This window comes from Salvelinus namaycush, chromosome 23 (assembly GCF_016432855.1).
Source record: "Salvelinus namaycush isolate Seneca chromosome 23, SaNama_1.0, whole genome shotgun sequence".
Classification (NCBI taxonomy): Eukaryota; Metazoa; Chordata; class Actinopteri; order Salmoniformes; family Salmonidae; genus Salvelinus; species Salvelinus namaycush.
The window spans coordinates 5325471-5350705 of record NC_052329.1 but is presented as its reverse complement, the minus strand read 5'-3'; the positions used below and the strand labels follow the sequence as shown (position 1 = coordinate 5350705).

The window sequence follows — 25235 nt, the reverse complement described above, 5'->3', positions numbered from 1 at the left end:
GTGTGTGGAAATGAGGTAAGATAAGGGAGGTAAGGCAATAAAATAGGCCATAGTGGCGAGGTAATTACGATATAGCAATTAAACACTAAAGTATTCGATGTGCAGAAGATGAATGTGCAAGTAGAGATACTGGGGTGCAAACAGTGACCCCAATTTAGCAATTTTCAACTTTTCAGACTACCCTGGCAACTTTTTTTTTATCAAACAGCATACAGCAACATATTTAGCTACTTTAAAAAAAATGTATTTGGAACTTTTACGCAACTTTTGAAATGTGACTCAAATGCTAAAATGCACGCATTTTCCCTCTAAATTACACAAAAACGATTTTCCCTGTCACACACTCAGTCACAACACACGTGCCTGGCTGCAAAAGTGCATTGTGAGTGACGTCAGCAGCAGGCGCTCAGCTCGTGCACAGGCAGCAGCAATTCCAGCAAATTGCAAATCATTGTTGACTGACTGCAGCAGCAGTAGTACGGGCTCGACGAGCCAAACCCAATGAATATAGTTGGTCACGAATGTTTGATCTTGAACAGAACTTACAACATCAATCAAAATTGTACAGCCAGAAGTACAGAAAAGAGTATGAGTCTGTACCTGAACAAATGTCAAATCATCTTTTTTGCAGAGATGGCCAGTCAATTTGAGTAACGTTATTGTGTATTCTACGTAATAATGCAGTTTTATGTTATCACGCAATGACATCACAATGTCATTTAGCAACTTTTAGCCACAAATCAACCTGCCTCTAGCAACTTACCCTGAAAATTTGTTGGCAACACTGGGTGCAAAGGAGCAAAATAAATACAGTATGGGGATGAGGTAGTTGGATGGGCTGTTTACAGATGGGCTATGTACAGGTGCAATGATCTGTGAGCTGCTCTGTCAGCTGGTGCTTGAAGTTAGTGAGGGAGATAAGAGTCTCCAGCTTCAGTGATTTTTGCAATTCGTTCCAGTCATTGGCAGCAGAGAACTGGAAGGAAAGGCGGCCAAAGGAGGAATTGGCTTTGAGGGTGACCAGTGAGATATACCTGCTGGAGCGCGTGCTACGGGTGGGTGCTGCTATGGTGACCAGTGTACTGAGATAAGGCGGGGCTTTACCTAGCAAAGACTTGTAGATGACCTGGAGACGGTGGGTTTGACGACGAGTATGAAGCGAGGGCCAGCCAACGAGAGCGTACAGGTCGCAGTGGTGGATAGTATATGGGGCTTTGGTGACAAAACGGATGGCACTGTGATAGACTGCATCCAATTTGTTGAGTAGAGTGTTGGAGGCTATTTTGTAAATGACATCGCCGAAGTCGAGGATCGGTAGGATAGTCAGTTTTACGAGGGTATGTTTGGCAGCATGAGTGAAGGATGCTTTGTTGCGAAATAGGAAGCCGATTCTAGATTTCATTTTGGATTGGAGATGCCTAATGTCGGTCTGGAAGGAGAGTTTACAGTCTTACCAGACACCTAGGTATTTGTAGTTGTCCACATATTCTAAGTCAGAACCGTCCAGAGTAGTGACGCTAGTCGGGCGGGCGGGTGCGGGCAGTGAACGGTTGAAGAGCATGCATTTAGTTTTACTTACATTTAAGAGCAGTCGGAGGCCACGGAAGGAGTGTTGTATGGCATTGAAGCTTGTCTGGAGGTTTGTTAACACAGTGTCCAAAGAAGGGCCAGAGGTATACAGAATGGTGTTGTCTCAGTAGAGGTGGATCAGAGAATCACCAGCAGCAAGAGCGACATCATTGATGTATACAGAGAAGAGAGTCAGCCTGAGAATTGAACCCTGTGGCACCCTCATAGAGACTGCCAGAGGTCCGGACAACAGGCCCTCCGATTTGACACACTGAACTCTATCAGAGAAGTAGTTGGTGAACCAGGCGATGCAGTCATTTGAGAAACCAAGGCTGTTGAGTCTGCCGATAAGAATGTGGTGATTGACAGAGTCGAAAGCCTTGGCCAGGTCGATGAATACGGCTGCACAGTACTGTCTCTTATCGATGGCAGTTATGATATCATTTTGGACCTTGAGCGTGGCTGAGGTGCACCCATGACCAGCTCGGAAGCCAGATTGCACTGCAGAGAAGGTACGGTGGGATTCGAAATGGTCTGTAATCTGTTTGTTAACTTGGTTTTCGAAGACCTTAGAAAGGCAGAGTAGGATAGATATAGGTCTGTAGCAGTTTGGGTCTAGAGTGTCTCCCCCTTTAAAGAAGGGGATGACCGCGGCAGCTTTCCAATCTTTGGGGATCTCAGACGATACGAAAGAGAGGTTGAACAGGCTAGTAATAGGGGTTGCAACAATTTCGGCAGATAATTTTAGAAAGGGAGGGTCCAGATTGTCTAGCCCGGCTGATTTGTAGGGGTCCAGATTTTGCCGCTCTTTCAGAACATCAGCTATCTGGATTTGGGTGAAGGAGAAATGGGGGAGGCTTGGGCGAGTTGCTGTGGGGGGTGCAGGGCAGTTGACCGGGGTAGGGGTAGCCAGGTGGAAAGCATGGCCAGCTGTAGAAAAATGCTTATTGAAATTCTCAATTATCGTGGATTTATCGGTGGTGAGAGTGTTTTCTAGCCTGGGAGCAGCTGGGAGGAGGTGTTCTTATTCTCCATGGACTTTACAGTGTCCCAAAACTGTTTGGAGTTTGTGCTACAGGATGCAAATTTCTGTTTGAAAAAAGCTAGCCTTAGCTTTCCTGGTTCCTAATTTCGCTAAAAGGTTGCATATCACGGGGGCTATTTGATACTAATGCAGTACGCCACAGGATGTTTTTGTGCTGGTCAAGAGCAGTCAGGTCTGGAGTGAACCAAGGGCTATATCTGTTCTTGGTTGTACATTTTTTAAATGGGGCATGCTTATTTAAGATGGTGAGGAAGGCACTTTTAAAGAATAACCAGGCATCCTCTACTGACGGGATGAGGTCAATATCCTTCCAGGAATCCCGGGCCAGGTCGATTAGAAAGGCCTGCTCGCTGAAGTGTTTTAGAGAGCATTTGACAGTGATGAGGGGTGGTCGTTTGACCGCAGACCCATTACGGATGCAGGTAATGAGGCAGTGATCACTGAGATCTTGGTTGAAGACAGCAGAGGTGTATTTGGAGGGCAAGTTGGTTAGGATGATATCTATGAGGGTGCCTGTGTTTACGGATTTGGGGTTGTACCTGGTAGGTTCATTCTTTCTCTCTTTCTTTCTCTCTCTCGGAGGACCTGAGCCCTAGGACCATGCCTCAGGACTACCTGGCATGATGACTCCTTGCTGTCCCCAGTCCACCTGGCCGTGCTGCTGCTCCAGTTTCAACTGTTCTGCCTGCGGCTATGGAACCCTGACCTGTTCACCGGACGTGCTACCTGTCCCAGACCTGCTGTTTTCAATTCTCTAGAGACCGCAGGAGCGGTAGAGATACTCTTAATGATCGGCTATGAAAAGCCAACTGACATTTACTCCTGAGGTGCTGACTTGCTGCACCCTCGACAACTACTGTGATTATTATTATTTGACCATGCTGGTCATTTATGAACATTTGAACATCTTGGCCATGTTCTGTTATAATCTCCACCCGGCACAGCCAGAAGAGGACTGGCCACCCCTCATAGCCAGGTTCCTCTCTAGGTTTCTTCCTAGGTTTTAGCCTTTCTAGGGAGTTTTTCCTAGCCACCGTGCTTCTACACCTGCATTGCTTGCTGTTTGGGGTTTTAGGCTGGGTTTCTGTACAGCACTTTGAGATATTTGGGGAACATTCTAGTATCATGTAGTAGCCTAAACCTATCGCTGTTACATTGAACTGGGTGAATGGAAAATGAATGACAGTCATCCAATATGCTGTAATAGAAATAAGGCCATGTGCTCATTAAAAAATATATATATTGTCCTCCCTCATCTTAAACGGCACCGCCCGCCACTGGATCCGTGGTAGCATGCCAACTGAAAGGGGTAAATAGTCAACTGAGTAGGTACAACCTGAACTACATGGTAGACTACATCGTATGTAGCACCACCAATGGAACGTCAGTGATGGTCAAGTACGGGAGACCTGGTAAAATAAGGGGAAAATATAATAAATATCTATTTTTTTAAAGTACGGGACTCTTGTCTTACCAGAACACCAACTGTGCTACTTTCAAGAACCTGACTGTGACGGATGTCCTGGTGTAACACGGTTGAAATTGACATCCTTGATTGTATGAGTTTTGCCATAATTAAGCAGCCAGGTTATGTACAGTCGTGGCAAAAGTTTTGAGAATGACACAAATATTAATTTCCACAAGGTTTGCTCCTTCAGTGTCTTTAGATATTTTTGTCAGATGTTACTATAGAATACTGAAGTATAATTACAAGCATTTCATAAGTGTCAAAGGCTTTTATTGACAATTACATGAAGTTGATGCAAAGAGTCAATATTTGCAGTGTTGACCATTCTTTTTCAAGACCTCTGCAATCTGCCCTGGCATGCTGTCAATTAAATTCTGGGCCACATCCTGACTGATGGCAGCCCATTCTTGCATAATCAATGCTTGGAGTTTGTCAGAATTTGTGGGTTTTTGTTTGTCTACCTGCCTCTTGAGGTTTGACCACAAGTTCTCAATGGGATTAAGGTGTGGGGAGTTTCCTGGCCATGGACCTAAAATATAGATGTTTTGTTCCCCGAGCCACTTAGTTATCACTTTTGCCTTATGGCAAGGTGCTCCATCATGCTGGAAAAGGCATTGTTTGTCACCAAACTGTTCCTGGATGGTTGGGAGAAGTTGCCCTCGGAGGATGTGTTGGTACCATTCTTTATTCATGGCTGTGTTCTTAGGCAAAATTGTGAGTGAGCCCACTCCCTTGGCTGAGAAGCAACCCCACACATGAATGGTCTCCGGATGCTTTACTGTTGGCATGACACAGGACTGATGGTAGCGCTCACCTTGTCTTCTCCGGACAAGCTTTTTTCCAGAAGCCCCAAACAACCGGAAAGGGGATTCATCAGAAAAAATTCCTTTACCCCAGTCCTCAGCAGTCCAATCCCTGTACCTTTTGCAGAATACCAGTCTGTCCCTGATGTTTTTCCTGGAGAGAAGTGGCTTCTTTGCTGCCCTTCTTGACACCAGGCCATCCTCCAAAAGTATTCGCCTCACTGTGCGTGCAGATGCACTCACACCTGCCTGCTGCCATTCCTGAGCAAGCTCTGTACTGGTGGTGCCCCGATCCCGCAGCTGAATCAACTTTAGGAGAGGGTCCTGGCACTTGCTGGACTTTTTTGCGCACCCTGAAGCCTTCTTCACAACAATTGAACCGCTCTCCTTGAAGATCCGATAAATGGTTGATTTAGGTGCAATCTTACTGGCAGCAATATTCTTGCCTGTGAAGCCCTTTGTGTGCAAAGCAATGCTGACGACACGTGTTTCCTTGCAGGTAACCATGGTTTACAGAGGAAGAACAATGATTGCAAGCACCACCCTCCTTTTGAAGCTTCCAGTCTGTTATTCGAACTCAATCAGCATGACAGAGTGATCTCCAGCCTTGTCCTCGTCAACACTCACACCTGTGTTAACGAGAGAATCACTGACATGATGTCAGCTCGTCCTTTTGTGGCAGGGCTGAAATGCAGTGGAAATGTTTTTGGGGGATTCAGTTCATTTGCATGGCAAAGAGGGTCTTTGCAATTCATTGCAATTCATCTGATCATTCTTCATAGCATTCTGGAGTATATTTTATTTAACCTTTATTTAACAAGGCAAGTCAGTTAAGAACAAATTCTTATTTTCAATGACGGCCTAGGAACAGTGGGTTAACTGCCTGTTCAGGGGCAGAACGACAGATTTGTACCTTGTCAGCTCGGGGATTTGAACTTGCAACCTTTCGGTTACTAGTCCAATGCTCTAACCACTAGGCTACCCTGCTGCCCCAAATATGCAAATTGACATCATACAAAACTGAGGCAGCAGACTTTGTGAAAATTAATATTTGTGTAATTCTCAAAACTTTTGGCCACGACTGTATGTATGTATGTGTGTGTGTGTGTGTGTGTGTGTATGTGTAGTTGTGGAGCCACCTGCTGTAGTATTTGCGTAACTGCATCTCTGTGCGTATATGTCTGCATGATCACGCAGCATTCAGCCACAGAGTTGTTCAACTTTGATGGACGTATGTATCATGATCCATGCTGCACCCAGTGTTTTCACTTTTAAAATGATACCTAATGTATGTTAAGGCTGAAAACGATATTGTTTTATAATCACTATCGATGTTGACATGTTATATGATAGTGTTACAGAGTTGTGCCCTGTATTTACAATTGTATGGACATGTACGCTAAAGGCTAGCTAGCGTCCATCCTGTACTTTTCCTTGCTAGTGAGATTAAATGTGTTTTCATGACGGATTTGCAGTTGCTCTGAGGTTTACACAGTGTGTGTGTGTGTGTGTGTGTGTCTTCAGGTACGTGCTCCCAAACTGTTATGGACCAATGTTATGTGACTGTATATGTGGAGCCCATGTGCTGCGGTGCTGTGTTATGACCACCAGAGGGAGTCATTATAAATTGAGCGCTCCTCTGTAGTCACGTTGTTGTGGATGTAACGATGCATATTGTAAGTATGAATTTGTTCTTATTATCTGACTCGCCTAGTTAAATAAAGGTAACTGGGTTTTTTTTTAAAGCTTTTCTACAACTATTATTAAAAAAAGACAAAGAGTTGTTCAACTTTGATGGGGATTTCATGATGAATTTTCAGTTTCTCTGAATGTTACACATTGTGTTGTGTTGTGTCTGCAGAATAAACCGTGGAAGAGAACATCACTGTGGACTTTGTCGTCCAAGCAAATGAGAACCGTTACACATCCGTTACAGCAGCCACTTACCAGTGATGATGACAGCGGAGATGATGTTGAAACATTTATTTATTTATTTATTTCACCTTTATTTAACCAGGTAGGCAAGTTGAGAACAAGTTCTCATTTACAATTGCGACCTGGCCAAGATAAAGCAAACTGACGGAAGAAGAAGAGGGAATCGGAGCCCTGTCCCATGTGAGAGATGATCTGTACAACACAGTAGAAAGGATCCGGAAAAGATTACATGTCACTTTCACAGGGCCACATGTAACAGTATAACTTTACGCCCGTCCCCTCGCCCCGACCCGGGCGCGAACCAGGGACCCTCTGCACACATCAACAACAGTCACCCACGAAGCATCGTTACCCATCGCTCCACAAAAGCCGCGGCCCTTGCAGAGCAAGGGGAACCACTACTTCAAGGTCTCAGAGCAAGTGACGTCACCGATTGAAAGGCTATTAGCGCGCACCACCGCTAACTAGCTAGCCATTTCACATCCGTTACACACAGTCAGCAATGATAAGCTTCAGGCCTACGTGCAACAGGAGATGGAGAATGAACTGTCCCTGATATTGTATTGTCGCACCCGCTGGAACAGTCTCGCCTTTATGGTGGAGCGATGTGGGCTGTTGCACAGATCAGTGTCCAAGGCTCTAATTGACGTCAATCCAGGACTTCTTGTGAGTGATGGGCAGCTGAAACTTTTGAAAAAGTTAATCTCACCTGTCTCAAACCTGTCAAAATGGCCGTGGAGTTAACCAGCAGGGAACCACACTCATCATGGCAGATGGAATCTTTCGGTTCACGCTGGATCAAACCCCGATCTGCCAGGAGATACCATCGAGACCAGATTCAGCCAGTGGAGGCAAAATAACCTGGTCTTCCTCTTCAGGCATAGGCTTGCAATTGTATCTAATTTATATTTTATTATTCCTATGTGTAACAGTATAGCTTCCGTCCCTCTCCTCGCCCCGAACCAGGGACCCTCTGCACACATCTACAACTGACACCTCACGAAGCATCGTTACCCATCGCTCCACAAAAGCCACGGCCCTTGCACAGCAAGGGGAACAACTACTTCAAGGTCTCAGAGCGAGTGACGTCACCAATTGAAACGCTATTAGCGCGCACCCCGCTAACTAGCTAGCCATTTCACATCGGTTACATATGCATATAGTGTAATAAATCTGTTTTATTCCCTCTTATAAAAACACTCATAGTTTAGGCTACAACAATTGCCTATGATTATATCTTTGGTAAATCATCAGACTGCAATTACCTATGTGAAAGTGATTTTGTGGATTTATATATTTACAGGTACCTCCTGAATCCATCTGTTCTGAGCAAACTACCCGACGATGTCTTCAGTATGCCATCGCAGCAAATGCAGCTGAGGACAGCAAATGGCCTTGTCGAAGACCTCGAGGCCAAGGAGGAAGATGCAGAGTCAGAGAGCAGGCCCGAAGATAACGTTTACCATGATGATGTTTATTATTTGAATATGTTTACTATTTTCCAACAGAAAAAGAAGACGGAGATACAAACATTGACATTCATTATAGTGTTGAATGGGATGGCAAATGTACAGGACAAAACAAAACTTAACTCGCATTTACAAAAATAAAAATCCTACTAGGTGGTACATATTATAAGAAGACAGCATATAGTCATTACAAGCAGTGTAGTTAAACCCAAAGTAAATATTGAGTGGAGTACAGCACACAGTAGCAGCAGATCATCAACCCAGTGATAAAGGGGGAATAGACCATTTAACCAGTATCGGCTGCCATATTTTTTATAACATTGGACTTCTATTGGAGGTATTGTATCTAATCTTTTCCATATGTATTACATTCCCTAAATCACGTAACCACATTTCAAAGGTAGGTACAGTCTCCAATTTCCAAAATTACAATATGAGCCTTTTGGCTAATAAGAGTACAAAGAGAGACATCCTTCACTTCCTGGTTATTCCCATCAACTGTACCAAACAGAGCGATCAGTGGGTCTGGGTATAACGTCCTGACCAGAGTTCTTATGTGTTTTGCTTGTTTAGTGTTGGTCAGGACGTGAGCTGGGTGGGAATTCTATGTTGTGTGTCTAGTTCGTCTGTTTCTATGTTCAGCCTGATATGGTTCTCAATCAGAGACAGCTGTCAATCGTTGTCCCTGATTGAGAATCATATATAGGTGGCTTGTTTTGTGTTGGGGATTGTGGGTGGTTGTTTCCTGTCTCTGTGTTTGTGGTCTGCACCAGATAGGACTGTCTCGGCTTTCACGTTTGTTATTTTGTTAGTTGTTAATGTTCATCGTTTATTGTTAAATTAAACATGTTGAACACTAACTGCGCTGCATTTTGGTCCTCTCCTTCATCCCAGGAAGAAAGCCGTTACAGAACCACCCACCTAACCCGGACCAAGCAGCGTGGCAACGGGCAGCAACGACAGCAGCAGTGGTACAAGGAGGAATGGACATGGGAGGAGATTCTGGACGGAGAAGGACCCTGGGCAGAGCCAGAGGAGTGTCGCCGCCCCAAAGCGGAGCTGGAGGCATCTAAAGCGGAGAGGCGGCATTATGAGGCGCTAGCAAGGCAGAGCGGCTGGAAGCCCGAGAGGCTCACCCAAAAATTTCTTGGGGGGGGGGGGGCTAAAGGGTAGTGTGGCGAAGGCAGGTAGGAAACCTGCGCCCACTTCCCATGCTTACCGTGGAGAGCGGGAGTACGGGCAGACACCGTGTTATGCGGAAGAGCGTACGGTGTCTCCTGTACGTGTGCATAGCCCGGTGCGGGTTATTCCACCTCCCCGCACTGGGCGGGCTAGATTGAGCATTGAGCCAAGTGCCATGAAGCCGGCTCAACATATCTGGCCTCCAGTACGTCTCCTCGGGCCGGTGTACATGGCACCAGCCTTACGAATGGTGTCCCCGGTTCGCCTACACAGCCCAGTGCGGATTATTCCACCTCCCCGCATTGGACGGGCTACGGGGAGCATTCAACCAGGTAAGGTTGGGCAGGCTCAGTGCTCAAGGGAGCCAGTACGCCTGCACGGTCCGGTATATCCGGCGCCACCTTCCCGCCCCAGCCCATTTCCTCCAGTTCCAGCTCCACGCACTCCCCCTGTAGTGCGTGTCTCCAGCCCAGTACCACCAGTGCCTACACCACGCACCAGGCTTCCAGTGCGTCTCCAGAGCCCTGTTCCTCCTCCACGCACTCTCCCTGTGGTGCGTGTCTCCAGCCCAGTACCTCCAGTTCCGGCACCACGCACCAAGCCTCCTGTGCGTCCTCAGAGCCCTGTACGCACTGTTCCTTCTCCCCGCACTCGCCCTGAGGTGCGTGCCCTCAGTCCGGTACCACCAGTGCCGGTACCACGCACCAGGCCTGTAGTGCGCATCGAGAGTCCAGTGTGCCCTGTTCCTGCTCCCCGCACTAGCCTTGAGGTGCGTGTCTCCAGTCCGGTACCACCAGTTCCGGCACCACGCACCAGGCCTACTGTGCGCCTCAGCGGGTCAGAGTCGGCCGTCTGCCCAACGCCGCCTGCACTGCTCGTCTGTCCAGCGCCGTCTGAGCTGCCTGCCTGCCCAGTGCCGTCTGAACTGCCTGCACTGCTCGTCTGCTCAACGCCGCCTGCACTGCTCGTCTGTCCAGCGCCATCTGAGCTGCCTGTCTGCCCAGCGCCGTCTGAGCCATCTGTCTGCCTAGCGCCATCTGAGCCATCTGTCTGCCCAGCGCCATCTGAGCCATCTGTCTGCCACGAGCCATTAGAGCCGCCCGTCTGTCCCGAGCCATTAGAGCCGTCCGTCAGTCAGGAGCCGCTAGAGCCGTCCGTCAGTCAGGAGCTGCCAGAGCCGCCAGCCAGTCAGGAGCTGCCAGAGCCGCCAGCCAGTCAGGAGCTGCCAGAGCCGCCAGCCAGTCAGGAGCTGCCAGAGCCGCCAGCCAGTCAGGAGCTGCCAGAGCCGCCAGCCAGTCAGGAGCTGCCAGAGCCGCCAGCCAGTCAGGAGCTGCCAGAGCCGCCAGACAGTCAGGAGCTGCCAGAGCCGCCAGACAGTCAGGAGCTGCCAGAGCCGCCAGACAGTCAGGAGCTGCCAGAGCCGCCAGCCAGTCAGGAGCTGCCAGAGCCGCCCTACAGTCATGAGCCGCCCTACAGTCATGAGCCGCCCTATAGTCATGAGCCGCCCTATAGTCATGAGCCGCCCTATAGTCATGAGCCGCCCTATAGTCATGAGCCGCCCTACAGTCATGAGCTGCCCTACAGTCATGAGCTACCCTCCAGTCATGAGCTGCCCTCCAGTCATGAGCTGCCCTCCAGTCATGAGCTGCCCTCCAGTCATGAGCTGCCCTCCAGTCATGAGCTGCCCTCCAGTCATGAGCTGCCCTCCAGTCCGGAGCTGCCACCCAGTCATGAGCTGCCACCCAGTCATGAGCTGCCCTCCAGTCATGAGCTGCCCTCCAGTCATGAGCTGCCCTCCAGTCATGAGCTGCCCTCCAGTCCGGAGCTGCCCTCCAGTCATGAGCTGCCACCCAGTCATGAGCTGCCCTCCAGTCATGAGCTGCCCTCCAGTCATGAGCTGCCCTCCAGTCATGAGCTGCCCTCCAGTCATGAGCTGCCACCCAGTCCGGAGCTGCCACCCAGTCCGGAGCTGCCACCCAGTCCGGAGCTGCCACCCAGTCCGGAGCTGCCACTCTGTCCTGAGCTACCTCTCTGTCCTGAGCTACCTCTCTGTCCTGAGCTACCTCTCTGTCCTGAGCTACCTCTCTGTCCTGAGCTACCTCCTAAATCATGTGGGGGCCTTGGGGAGGATTCTTAGGCCAAGGTCGTGGGCGAGGGTCGCCACTCAAAGGACGCTAAGGAGGGGGACAAAGACAGTGGTGGAGTGGTGTCCTCGTCCACCGCCGGAGCCGCCACCGCGGACAGATGCCCACCCAGACCCTCCCCTTGAGTTTTAGGGGTGCGTTCGGAGTCCGCACCTCAGGGGGGGGGGGTACTATAACGTCCTGACCAGAGTTCTTATGTGTTTTGCTTGTTTAGTGTTGGTCAGGACGTGAGCTGGGTGGGAATTCTATGTTGTGTGTCTAGTTTGTCTGTTTCTATGTTCAGCCTGATATGGTTCTCAATCAGAGACAGCTGTCAATCGTTGTCCCTGATTGAGAATCATATATAGGTGGCTTGTTTTGTGTTGGGGATTGTGGGTGGTTGTTTCCTGTCTCTGTGTTTGTGGTCTGCACCAGATAGGACTGTCTCGGCTTTCACGTTTGTTATTTTGTTAGTTGTTAATGTTCATCGTTTATTGTTAAATTAAACATGTTGAACACTAACTGCGCTGCATTTTGGTCCTCTCCTTCATCCCAGGAAGAAAGCCGTTACACTGGGGCTTTAACTCTATCGAAGGCTTTAGACAAGTCATCAAAAACGAGAGCCCAGTAAGCATGTAACTAAGGACATGTTCAAAATAAGTGGGTCAACGTCCCCTCATCCTGCTTGCACCTCTTGCACAGTGGTGAGGTGTCCGGGAATATTTGATGTAGTTTAACCTTTGAGTAAAGTAACCTGTGTAGGGAGCATCTTCTTGAAGTGTACAAGGGGAGGCCACAAACTTACAAACAAGTGATCTCCATGACAACTGAACCGCCCTCCCGACATGGGAGAGAAGTGATGACATGCACAAGATTCTCCAAGGATCACATTTTTATAAATATGAATTTGCCTGTGCTACAGACAGCTATAGATCTACTAATACAGGACTTGTAAAGACCCAGTGTACTACTTTTGTGAGATTATTTAAAAAATTCTCCATAAAAAAATAAATATATATTATTGTTTTTTGTATAGTGATTTTTCAGCATCCCTTCTTCCCGCGGCTATGCAAGGAGCGGGACACCTCCACCAGCTGACTAAGGCGCACCCCACCATAAAGGCGACATCGTGGAGGCAGAAAGGGCCATCTCTGTCTGTGGACAGTTTGTCACCAAGCTACAAAACCGTCTGAGATCAGAGGTTTCGCACTTCGAGAGATCAGGGAGACTTGAAAGGCAGCTTTTGAGAGGTTGGATATTTTCATTTTGGTTAAACTTAGTTTTTTTTTTTTTAAAGCTACAAGTTCCCTAGCCCAATGTTGCACACTCAAATCCCTCTCATAAACACCCCAGGTAGGCCATTATGTGTTACTGATAGGCTACTGTAGGCTCTTTTCACCTGTAATGTGTTATTCAAAAGAATATTGTATGTAAGGGATATTCAACTAACCACCGGCCCTGGCAACCATTATTACGCACACATAGACTTCATCATCACCTTGATTATCTTCTCTTTATTTAGCCCTCTGTGGCCTCAGTCGTCAGAGAGTATTGGTTTGTTTTCATGTTCAGTACGCGTCTCCTGTTTTGGTCTTTTTTATTACCTTGCATCAAACGCTCTTTCTGCACCTGCTTCCTCCTGAGTTGGATTATTTTCCACAGAAGCATAACGTCCTATCCCTTTTATACCATGGCTATAATTTAACACATTTGCCGCTAGAAATGTGTTCAACATCCACTGAAGTAGCTAGCAAGTCTACTAGATAGCTACGGTAGTTGCCGTGGTAACCAAACAGACGTGCTAGTTTAGTTGACCAAACCATCAGTCCTAGTTTGCTATTATGAAAATCGAATTTAATCAAAACAAATACGGTTTACAATTAGACTTTTGCTTTCAAATAGCAGCTCAAACAAAACTTGTCAAAAATGAACTAATAGCCATTGAATTCCAAATATACCGTGTAAGGCCCGAGGGGGCAGCGGTAGGGGTATATGGCCAATATACTGTAACGACCCTGGGCTTATAAGATCTAGCCATCACAATACCAAAGCTAAGGGCTGTTCTGAAGCACAACGCAACACCTGGATACAGCCTTCGCCGAGGTGCCTTAGTGCTATTATAAACTAGTTATCAAGGTAATTATCATGGCTCACATCAACAGCATTCTCCAATTTGATTCCAACAGACTCACAGAGGATGCAATCTCAATCGCACTCCACACTGCCCTTTCTCACCTGGACAAAAGGAACACCTATGTGAGAATGCTATTCATTGACTACAGTTCAGCGCTGTACTAGCCCCCTCCTGTATTGTCTGTTGACCCACGACTGCGTGGCCAAACACAACTCCAACACCATCATTAAGTTTGCTGACGACACAACAGTGGTAGGCCTGATCACCGACAACGATGAGACGGCCTATAGGGAGGAGGTCAGAGAACTGGCAGTGTGGTGCCAGGACAACAAAATCTCCCTCAATGTGAGCAAGACAAAGGAGCTGATCGTGGACTACAGGAAAAGGCGGGCCAAACAGGCCCCCATTAACATCGACAGGGCTGTAGTGGAGAGTTTCAAGTTCCTTGGTGTCCACATCACCAATGAACTATCATGGTCCAAACATACCAAGACAATCGTGAAGAGGGCACAACTTAACCTTTTCCCCCTCAGGAGACTGAAAAGATCTGGCATGGGTCCCCAGATCCTCAAAAGGTTCTACAGCTGCACCATCGAGAGCATCCTGACCGGTTGCATCATTGCCTGGTATGGTAACTGCTCAGCATCTGACCGTAAAGAGCTACAGAGGGTAGTGCGAACGGCCCAGTACATCACTGGGGCCAAGCTTCCTGCCATCCAGGACCTATATAATAGGCCGTGTCAGAGAAAAGCCCATAAAATTGTCAGAGACTCCAGACACCCAAGTTATAGACTGTTTTCTCTGCTACCGCACGGCAAGCGGTGCCAGAGCACGAAGTCTAGGACCAAAAGGCTCCTCAACAGCTTCTACCCCCAAGCCATAAGACTGCTGAACAAATAATACAACTGCCAACCTCCTTTTTTGTACACTGCTGCTACTCACTGTTTATTATCTATGCATAGTCACTTCACTCCCACCTACATGTACAAATTACCTCAACTAGTCTGTACCCCTCTGTACCGGTGCCCCCTGTATATAGCCTCCACACTGACTCGGTACTGGTACCCCCTGTATATAGCCTCCACACTGACTCGGTACCGGTACCTCCTGTATATAGCCTCCACACTGACTCGGTACCGGTGCACCCTGTATATAGCCTCCACACTGACTCGGTACCAGTGCCCCCTGCATATAGCCTCCACACTGACTCGGTACCGGTACCCCCTGTATATAGCCTCCACATTGACTCGGTACCGGTGCCTCCTGTATATAGCCTCGTTATTGTTATTCTTATTGTGTTACTTTTTATTATAGTCTACCTGGTAAATATTTTCTTAACCAACACTACAGTTCAAGAAGAGTGAAGGGCTTGTGGGTTTACCATTTCACGGTAAAGTCTACAGTTGTTGTATTCGGCGCATGTGACAAATAAAGTGTTTGTTTGATTTGACCTCTACTTTATCACTCATTCATGCTGATTGGTGCTTTCCATTCAGAACCTACAGAGCTGTCCAATCCTGTCGGTCTGTACCCTGCCAATGGTGGGTGTGTCTGATTTCTCCAGAAGTTGCTGTTTGAACACGACTAAGGTACCTGTATATTGCAACTGTTCAGGCTTGGACAAGTCACAGAATATTCTGATAGTAAACCTGTTAGGCCTACAACAATTAGATAAAACAATTCATGAGGAGGGGACTGGATACATACACAGTGGGACACATAATTTGTATTGATATACCTGTATATTCCCTTCTTGGGTTGTCAGCAGTGTCTTTTATGGAAAAAGAAAATAACCATCTCTCGAGTTTCTTCTCAAAGCCATCAAATATAGTCATATTTCACTTCCAACCTGTCCCGGGCTAACTATCAGATCTGGAGCTGTTTTGAGTATTCAGTTCCTGTAGCTCTGTCGTCGGACGTGTCCCTTCCTGTGGCTCTGTCGTCGGACGTGTCCCTTCCTGTAGCTCTGTCGTCGGACGTGTCCCTTCCTGTAGCTCTGTCGTCGGACGTGTCCCTTCCTGTAGCTCTGTCGTCGGACGTGTCCCTTCCTGTAGCTCTGTCGTCGGAACCTTCCTCTTTCCCTCCGTCTTAGCCAATGACTTTGCCTCCATCTCCTTGTAAGCACCCTGACAGAAAACCCTGAAGTTCTCTCCAACGAAGAAATAAAGGAGTGGGTCCAAGCAGCTGTTCCCCGCTGCGAGACACAGAGTGATCACAGCTGCTTGGCGTACACGCTCTATGTACCTACAGGAATCTCCATACCCTTTATCCCTCACCTGCATCTCAGCTTCCAGGAAGACAGTCCGCATGACGTGGTAGGGCAGGAAACACACCAGGAAGATGCTAAGGACTATTACAACTAGGGACATGGACTTCTTGAAGTGGTGTTTCGTCCTTCCTTCAAACTTCCTCAGCTTCAGCAGGCTACGCACCACAAATATATAACAGATAGAGATCACTGCAAAGGGCACAATGAAGCCCAGAAGTAAGGTGGCATGGTTAGCGATGATCAGCGTGCGGATGTGAATGAGTTTGTATTCTGGATTAAGCTCCAAGCACCTGGTTCTACCAGAAGCATCTATGACGGTCCCTGAAGTCAGCATAGGGATGGAGGCTAGCGACACCAGCAGCCAGACTAAAATACACACCAGCCAGGAATTACGGCTATTCTGCATGCTCATATACCTGTACGGCTGGGTGATTGCCACAAAACGAACCACACTCAGCACCATGAGGAAGTAGATGCTCCCGTACATGTTGATGTAGAAGATGTAGGACATAACTCGACAGGCGATGTCTCCAAACACCCAGCTAGATTCCATGAAGTAGTAGAAGGCCCGGAGTGGCAGGGAGCACACCAGCATCAAGTCTGACACCAGCAGGTTGACCATGTACAGGTTGACAGGAGTAAACCTTTTCTTACTCCTCCAGACACTGACGAAGAAGCAGAGGGAGACGAGGTTGAAGGTGAGGCCGAGGAGGAAGATGACGAGGTATATGGGTGGGTAGACTCTGTGTTTGAACATGCTGATGGAGCAGTTAGAGGACACGTTTCCATCTTCCATGATGACTGATTTAATCCTTTTAGATTGCTCCTAAAACATGGAGAAAGAAAGAGAGATAGACAGGGAGAAAGAGAGAGAGAACGAGGCAGAGAGAGAGAGAGAGAGAGAGAACGAGGCAGAGAGAGAGAGAACGAGGCAGAGAGAGAGAGAGAACGAGGCAGAGAGAGAGAGAGAACGAGGCAGAGAGAGAGAGAGAACGAGGCAGAGAGAGAGAGAACGAGGCAGAGAGAGAGAGAGAACGAGGCAGAGAGAGAGAGAGAACGAGGCAGAGAGAGAGAGAGAACAAGGCAGAGAGAGAGAACGAGGCAGAGAGAGAGAGAAAGAGGCAGAGAGAGAGATCAGTTTATTAGGATCCCCATTAGCTGTTGCACATGCACTTTTCCTTGAGTCCACACAAAAGAGAGACTGATGTAATGGGGGGAAAAAAGTGAAACAGTTACACAGCAGCACGAAGTGTTCCTCCGTGGGTGAAAGAATTCACGCGGAAGTTGGAGTGCAACAAGCAGGTTTCAAACTCACTTGATCCGCATTCAGACCACAGTGTTTCAAAGCTTTTCCTCATATCTGTGGTTGTCACGAGACTTTTTGACATTTAGACTTCTAAATACCATTTCCTTTCATCCTGATGACACGTTACATCATATATATAAAATAATAGAAACTGCCAACCCTGTTCAGTTATCACTGATCTACCACATCGTCTGGGACCACAATTGAGTTTTGCTTCTCCAAAATCAAACATTCTCAAATACCACAGTCCTCTCTTGCCCCGCACTGTAAACTTGCTTTCACTTGTGATAAGAAACGATTCTTAACAATAGCAACTTAGAGAGAGAGATAAATAGTGGGAGAAGAGAGTGATTAACTGTAACCCTTAAGTAAAGAATAAGAACAATAGCAGAACAATAACTTAAAATGGTAAATCTGGTTAGTTCAGGAGATTTGTAAAAGCCAAATGGCCTGAGTGTAAATAGTTTCTGCTATAAATTTGAGGAGGCTGTTACCTGCCAAAATTCTTCACACTCCCATTCCATGGACTCTCAATATTGTAAGAATTGTCCCATAACACAGCATTTAGAAGCTGTAAATACTCAATACTTTGTGTATGTATTTTCTTAATAATCTTCCATACACATTGTACAACACATTCTGTAGCAAAATGCCAAAACAGAGCCATAAGCTGCAACAACAATCAATCTTAAAACAAAAAACTTGACCACGATTTGATTTGTACCTACTGTGATACACTAATGATGAGAAGCACCCTGACTTTTCAGTTAACACTGTGTTGACGATCAGCAGCTGTTCATCTCAGATCCAGGGGTGTACCTACTGCCACAGCGAGACTTCATTACCGAGTGGAGTATGCTGCGCCGTGTACTGTTGGTTTGCAGGATCAACCCTAGAAGCACTTGATTTTCCGTCTCCCCGGTTGGTCGTTTCATAATAACACTTGTCATGTTGTCGTTCACCCCGCCCATTTAGTTGGGCTCTTCCAGTAAAGCTACATATGTCCTTTTAAAGATGAATTTGAAAAAAAGATGCCTGTATAGCCCCCCACCCCCACCCCGCCTCCCTCCCCAGCATTCCTAGTTACCAGACACCAAGTCAAGAGAATGTGTCTAAACGTGTGTCTGTATGGCCTGTATTTCTGCATTCATAAACACTTGCTTATTAACTTCCCATTTTCAAAACTTTGTTTATTTGTTGGTGAGACAAGTACTTTTTCTGCAACTCAGTTTCAAATCAGTCAAGAAATCAATTCATCTTTATTATTATAAACTCTGGTGGCTGGTTTATGACTGCAGTCGGAGACATTCTCTGCACACAGTGTACAGTAGACCGTTGTCCTCAGAGATTTGCTAAGGATGGAAAAAAAATCTATTAATACACATTCATCGATCCAAAGTAAACAACCAGAAAAAAAGTTGTTAATACACATCCGTGGAACCAAAGTAAACAAGCAGATGAAAACCCCGGACGTTAGGCCGATACGGAGCCTTTTTACTTGACAAGTCATTCCTTTCCAGTAGCTTAAATTACATGTTTGTGCGTGGTTACTGAGAAACACACACCTATGGCTTGCAGATCAAATATTGGGTACACCCCCCCCCCCCCCCCCCCCCTCCTTTAGGTAACCCAAAAAATAGGTTATTGGACATTTAGATATTCTAGTAATCAATGAATGTAAGGCAGGGGTGAAATATATGATATAATGTTTACTTAAAAGGTAAATATATTATGTTATGGTTACCAAAAGGGAAGAGAGAAAATATTGTGCCAAGATTCTCTTATCTTAAAGATACTGTCAGTATCTCTCAATAACCCTGGACTGACATGTATTTTAGGCTATGATGTACAGTATATAAACCCTGGATTGTGGATGCTGTGTATTGGCAATTAAGAGGCTTTGAAGCCACTAGTCGGCCATATTGGTACTCCCCGGTAGGAGCAGTCCTCCATGGGAATGGATGGAATTCTACAGTATTTAAATTGAACGTTTCAAGGACTAAATTACATGTATTTAACTATTGTTTTGTTGTAGTGGGGACGGTAACATTAGTACTCTCTAAAAAATTATACTTATAAGGAAAATGTTTTGATATCTTAAAAAAATAAAATAATAATTCAATGTTTAGCTCACATAATTTTAAAGTATGCATTTAAGTGTCTGTAATAAAATAAACATGGGAAAAAAATGAATGTAGACATTAACAGATGCATTTATATTATCTATAGTTCCAAAATATGTTTTACAATGGTGAAGGTGCGGTGGCTACAGAGCAGTCCCCTTATATCATCTTGTGTACATATAAAACACATATTTTAGGCTACTGGAAAGGAATGATTTCAAATCAACCTGTAGCAGTGTCACTAGCGGTTCTGGGGGGGGGGGGGGGGGCAGTGCCCCTGTGACAACAATTTTGGACCCCCTTGTGGCCCCCCTAAATGTGGAGTATGAAATCATTTTTACATAACACATTTTTGCTATCGTTCTTTTTTTTACATCCTTTATTAGACAGTGGCAACGATGATGATTATGAACATGGTCTTTTGCCTGCTAATGCCTGCAATGCAGTGAAGAAAACGATGACAACAATAACGTCTAATGTAACTGGCCCCTCTAACAGTACAACTGGCCCCAGCTTGACCCCCCCCCCCCCCCCCCCCCAGTTGAAATGGTCTAGAACCGCCACTGAGCAGTGTGCCCATCAATCACATCTTGCTGACGAATGCGCAGGACGGATGTGCTTGAATGCAACACGAACGAGAACGCCCCCCGCCCCCATCGATGAAGATATGAACTCGGCAGTCAACTTGTACTGTCTGAATAGTAGTGATGGGACGTTCGGCCCTTTTTACTGACTGATCTTTTCGACTCGTTCAGTCAAAAGAACGAATCTTTCGACTCATTTGAGTCAATAATGCCCAGGGCACGCAGGACCCTCTACCGTTGAATGATGAACTGGAAACTCGTCATGATCTTACAAGCCTCTCGTTCACCACAAGGGGTTTATTGGAGCTGTTATTTGTGACTGAGATTTGTAAAAGTGTGCTTTAAACAATGTACATTTATTGATTGCTAGGCATACACATAAGAGTATTTATTGATACATTTGAAACAAGGTCTAGTTGTGGCCGTAGCCGGACTAGTTTGTGAACGACTCTTGGTGGAAGGCATTGCCTGCCTGCTATGAAGGTGATATGGTTCCAACTGCAGCACCCCAAACGAATCGTTCTCGAGTTCGTTGACAAAGGGAGGTATGTTTAGTGTATGTGTTGTTTCTACAAAGCTGTGTCCATAACATTCAATAATTCATTAATTGCATCCATTCTTGCACCATGTGATCAATTATCAGCTCAAAACATGTATTTTTTTCTTATATTTTCCGGTGGAGCGCGTATTTATCCTGTTGTATGATTAATTGAGGCCTGGCAGCAGGTCAAACGAACAACTAAAATGAATGAGTCACTCGGGAAAATGAATCATGACTCGAGTCAGTAAAAAGAGTCGTTCGCGAACTGCATATCACTACTGAATTGCCAAGAAGCTTCCTCAGCTAGAGAAGGGATCGGCACTGTATTGGCGCGGTTGGTTGGCTAGCAAGCATCTGTCTTCCAGAAATGTGGTCGCTTTTAACTCGATCTGCCATATGAAAATGTTAGGGAGTCGACGATATCACTGTCTGACCCGACGACATCGTTGACGAATAGCACAACAACGCCGGGGTAAGCTATGCTAGCTAGCGTACGCTACTTTAGAAAACATTATCTTCGGTAACGTTATCCGAGTCTTGTTTACGTTGGAGACAGTCAGTGAGTGATAGTATAAACCTCTACAATGACATTCAATAACTAAGCAATTTAGTGTGTTTGTTTGTTTTTGGCGTTAAAACTTAGCCACTACAGTTTCTAAATGACGAGTTTCTGCGCATGATCTTAGCTAGCCAACGTCGCCATGACATCGCCTACAAGTGTGATCGGGGGGGATGTCAGTTTTTACTTATCTTCATATCTCATACTGTACTATCTTTGGTCACACCAGCTAGCGTTGGGGATAAACTCTCAAAGGTTTACGATGGCGTTGAGAGGCGACAAGAGTGGGCAAACTGGAGGGCCGACGTAAACACAGGGAATAGGTAGCCTCTAGGAATCCGAGAGTGGAAGACTCCTCTCTCCTCTCTTAACATGTAGGCTCCCCATTTGCGAACAGTTCAATCACAAGTCAGACTGTTAAATAAACTTCATTTGAATGTACTTGTTGTTTGATTTTTGACCTTTTTTTTTTAATGTAGGAGGTAATCTGAGACAAAATAGCCACACAGTAGTGTTCTTAAACCGCATTTCAGTGTGCTGGTCTGTATTTCAGAGCTCATCTGTAAAAGAGACCTTCGTCTCAGTAGGACTCCCTGATAAAAAATACAGGTTAAATAAAAAAGTCGGTTTTTACCCGTACAATTTTTTTTTGCCGTTTTGAAACTGAATTAAAAGTGCTGTAACTGCAGTTGACTGTGGTATTTTGGATGCAGTAATTTCAGAATTACTGCGATTGAACTTGACTGCAAAATTATACTGCAGTAAAAAAAACTTATTTTGGAAGCAGTATATGCCGCTAATTGCAGTTATACTACAATGTACTGCCGTTATAATGCTCCCTGACTGCTATATTTTCCCGTAAGGGTATTTCTGGTTTGCATTTTCAATGCTTGAGGAATTTGCACACGATTTACACTATGTTAATATTTCCGAATTTAACCGAAGCACAGACCTAAAGTTGTCCCACGCAATCATCTGGCGAAGTTCACCGGCACTTCCAGCTGATAGCGAGGGAACGCGTTATGGCTGACAACGTTCGGTTACGTTCAGATATTGTTTACATATTGTGCATCGTGAAATCCGTCAGGAGATGAGAAATATAAGCAACAGATCCTACCAGCACACTTTCCTATGGTTACTATATCTCCACTTCCTACCGCCGAAAAGGACTGACAACCGGTGAAGTACGTTTTTAAATATCATTGTATTCAACATTCTGGCTTGTACAGACTTGCATATTTTTTTTTACAGCGGCTTCTTTCAGACTAATATCAATGGAGTAACCATGGAAACAGTCTGATATTTAGACAAGCAAATAAGGTGCCGTTTGGGGGACAATTTATACTCTGAAACTCTCCTTGCTCACTCTAAACGAACATTGTTATACCTGATAAATCCAGAATAACTGTCTGTTCCTTTTGGAATTCCCCCTGGCATTCCTGTTTTGACAGATTTACTTCCTTGGAATTACTTTTTGCAAAGGGAGAATGTTGTTTGTGTACCAACTGTTTTCATTTAATTAGTGATTCAACAACTGTTATTGTTACATTATTCTGTGCTGATGATGGATGGTAGAGTGGCTCTGCCTGTTTGTCCTAGTTGAGTAGCAGTAGTATGCGTGATGCTACTCTTACGTTTCTGTCTGTTTGTCCTAGTTTAGTAGCAGTAGTATGCGTGATGCTACTCTGACGTTTCTGTCTGTTTGTCCTAGTTGAGTAGTAGTAGTATGCTGGACGTGGGGAAGTGGCCAGTGTTTGCTCTCCTGCCTCCAGAGGAACTGCGTCTGATACGACAGGCCTGTGTGTTCGGCAGCGCTGCCAACGAAGCCCTCTATGTCACCGTCAACGATGAGGTACGTACTGCAGGGCCCCGTCTGCCTCAGCACCAGGGGACATGGCTCACTTCCCAAATGGCACCCTAGTTCCAATATACTTCACTACTTTTGACATAGGGCTCTGGTCAAAAGTAGTGCACAATGTAGGGACTAGGGTGCCATTTGGGACGCATATAACTATAGCCCACTACTATGTAATAGACAAGGTTAAAGTTATATTCTAGCACAGTCCGATAGTTGTTAGGCCTAGTGTTTATGAAATAATTGTGTTTAGTACTTGGACAAGTTTGAAAATAAAGGAGAGCTGCACACTAAGAGCTCAGATGCAAAAATGTCGGTTTTCCACTCCGCTAGCCAGCACCTCGCCTAAATATGTGTGCGTTTCTTTTTCCTCTAGATAGTACTTGGACAAGGCCTAGTATGCTACTTGTGACAACGTATAGGCTAGGCCTGACGGAGTAATCAGCAGCATCCTCAGAGTGATATGTCGCTGGAAACAGAGAGGCCTTGTTGTTTGGCACACTGAGGCAGAACGCTTCAAATGGCACCTCCTTCCCTACATACAGTGCCTTGCAAAAGTATTCAAACCCCTTGGATTTCTTCACATTTTGTGTTACAAAGTGGGATTCAAATGGATTTAATTGTCATATTTTGTCAACAAGCTACACAAAATACTTGTGTATGTGTATATATACAGTGGGGAGAACAAGTATTTGAGACACTGCCGATTTTGCAGGTTTTCCTACTTACAAAGCATGTAGAGGTCTGTAATTTTTATCATAGGTACACTTCAACTGTGAGAGACGGAATCTAAAACAAAAATCCAGAAAATCACATTGTATTATTTTTAAGTAATTAATTTGCATTTTATTTTATGCACCTGTTTGAACTCGTTCTCCCCACTGTATATATATTATATATCTATATAAAAATCTAGTGGTTGCATGAGTATTCTGCTCCCCCCCTGAGTATTCTGCTCCCCCCCTGAGTATTCTGCTCCCCCCCTGAGTATCCCCCGGAGTATTTTGCTTCCCCCCGGAGTATTCTGCTCTCCCGTGAGTCAATACATGTTTGAAACACCTTTGGCAGTGATTACAGTTGTGAGTCTTCTTGGGTAAGTCTAAGAGCTTTGCGCACCTGGATTGTGAAATATTTGCCCATATTTATTATTTTCAAAATTCTAAAAGCTCAATCAAGTTGGTTGTTGAACATTGCAGCAGAGGAAGGTGTAGTCATTTATAAATCATGTCAACATCTATTATTTCACACAGAGTGAGTTCGTGTAACTTATTTGGTGATTTGTGGAGCCACATTTATCTCCTGAACTAATTTAGGATTGCCTAAACCAGTTGGCTGAATACTTATGGAATGACTATATTTTGGTTCCACTTTCACATTGGAGTATTTTGTGTGGATTGTTTACAATAAATAAAAAATCCATTTTAATCCCACTTTGTAACACAGTAAAATGTGATGAAATCCTTGCAGAAGTATACGTTTGCGAGGCACTGTATAGGGAATACAGTGCCATGTGGGACATAGCCTGAGTTCAGTCGGGCGATAGTTCCAGAGACTGTGTCAAGCAGATAGTGAGGCTATATTTAGCCATGTAAAGCCAGTGCAAGCTCTGTTTTGATCCATCTGAAAGCCTCTGTTCATGTCTGACTGCGTCTTAACACACTGATCCATTTGTTTTTCTCATAGGGACCCAGTTGACACCCAGGCAATGATGTTATTTTCTTTTGTCATGCAGTGTCTTTATAAACTTAAAACTATACCAATTTGTTGTCGTAGTGGGCAACCAGGCTAAACTTTTACAGAAAATACTGAAATGCCAATGGTGGAGGTGTTGCTGTTTTATATGCAGAACCACATTCCTGTAAAGATTAGAGAGGATCTCATGTTAAATCCTGTTGAAGTAATATGGCTACAGGTTCATCTGCCTCACCTAAAGCCCATTCTGGTGGGAAGCTGCTATAGACCACCAAGTGCTAACAGTCAGTATCTGGATAACATGTGTGAAGTGATATCAACAGAGAGGTATATTTTCTGGGTGATTTAAATATTGACTGGCTTTCATCAGGCTGCCCACTCAAGAAATAGCTTCAAACTGTAACTAGTCCCTGCAACCTGGTTCAGGTTATTAATCAACCTACCAGGGTCGTTACAAACAGCACAGGAATGAAATCATCAACATGTATTGATCACATCTTTACTAATACTGCAGATCCATCGGATGTAGTGATCACAATATAGTAGCCACATCTAGGAAAACCACAGTTCCAAAGGCT

The 25235-nt window shown here is 45.5% G+C and overlaps 2 protein-coding genes across 2 annotated transcripts in view; one reads left to right on the top strand and one right to left on the bottom strand.

Annotated features, from left to right (window-relative positions):
• Nucleotides 1-15587: 15587 nt before the first annotated feature.
• On the bottom strand, nucleotides 15588-16793 carry cysltr2b (cysteinyl leukotriene receptor 2b). The gene has a single exon (XM_038962147.1). The coding sequence runs from the start codon at nucleotides 16791-16793 to the stop codon at nucleotides 15588-15590; it is 1206 nt and encodes a 401-aa protein (XP_038818075.1).
• Nucleotides 16794-20816: 4023 nt separating this feature from the next.
• The window catches only part of rcbtb2 (regulator of chromosome condensation (RCC1) and BTB (POZ) domain containing protein 2), a 32943-nt gene continuing 28524 nt past the window's right edge, over nucleotides 20817-25235 (top strand). Inside the window, exons 1-2 of the mRNA XM_038960992.1 lie at nucleotides 20817-21023; nucleotides 22822-22962. Coding sequence (XP_038816920.1) covers nucleotides 22837-22962 — 126 coding nt within the window. The 5' untranslated portion in view covers nucleotides 20817-21023; nucleotides 22822-22836. The remainder of the gene's footprint in view (nucleotides 21024-22821; nucleotides 22963-25235) is intronic.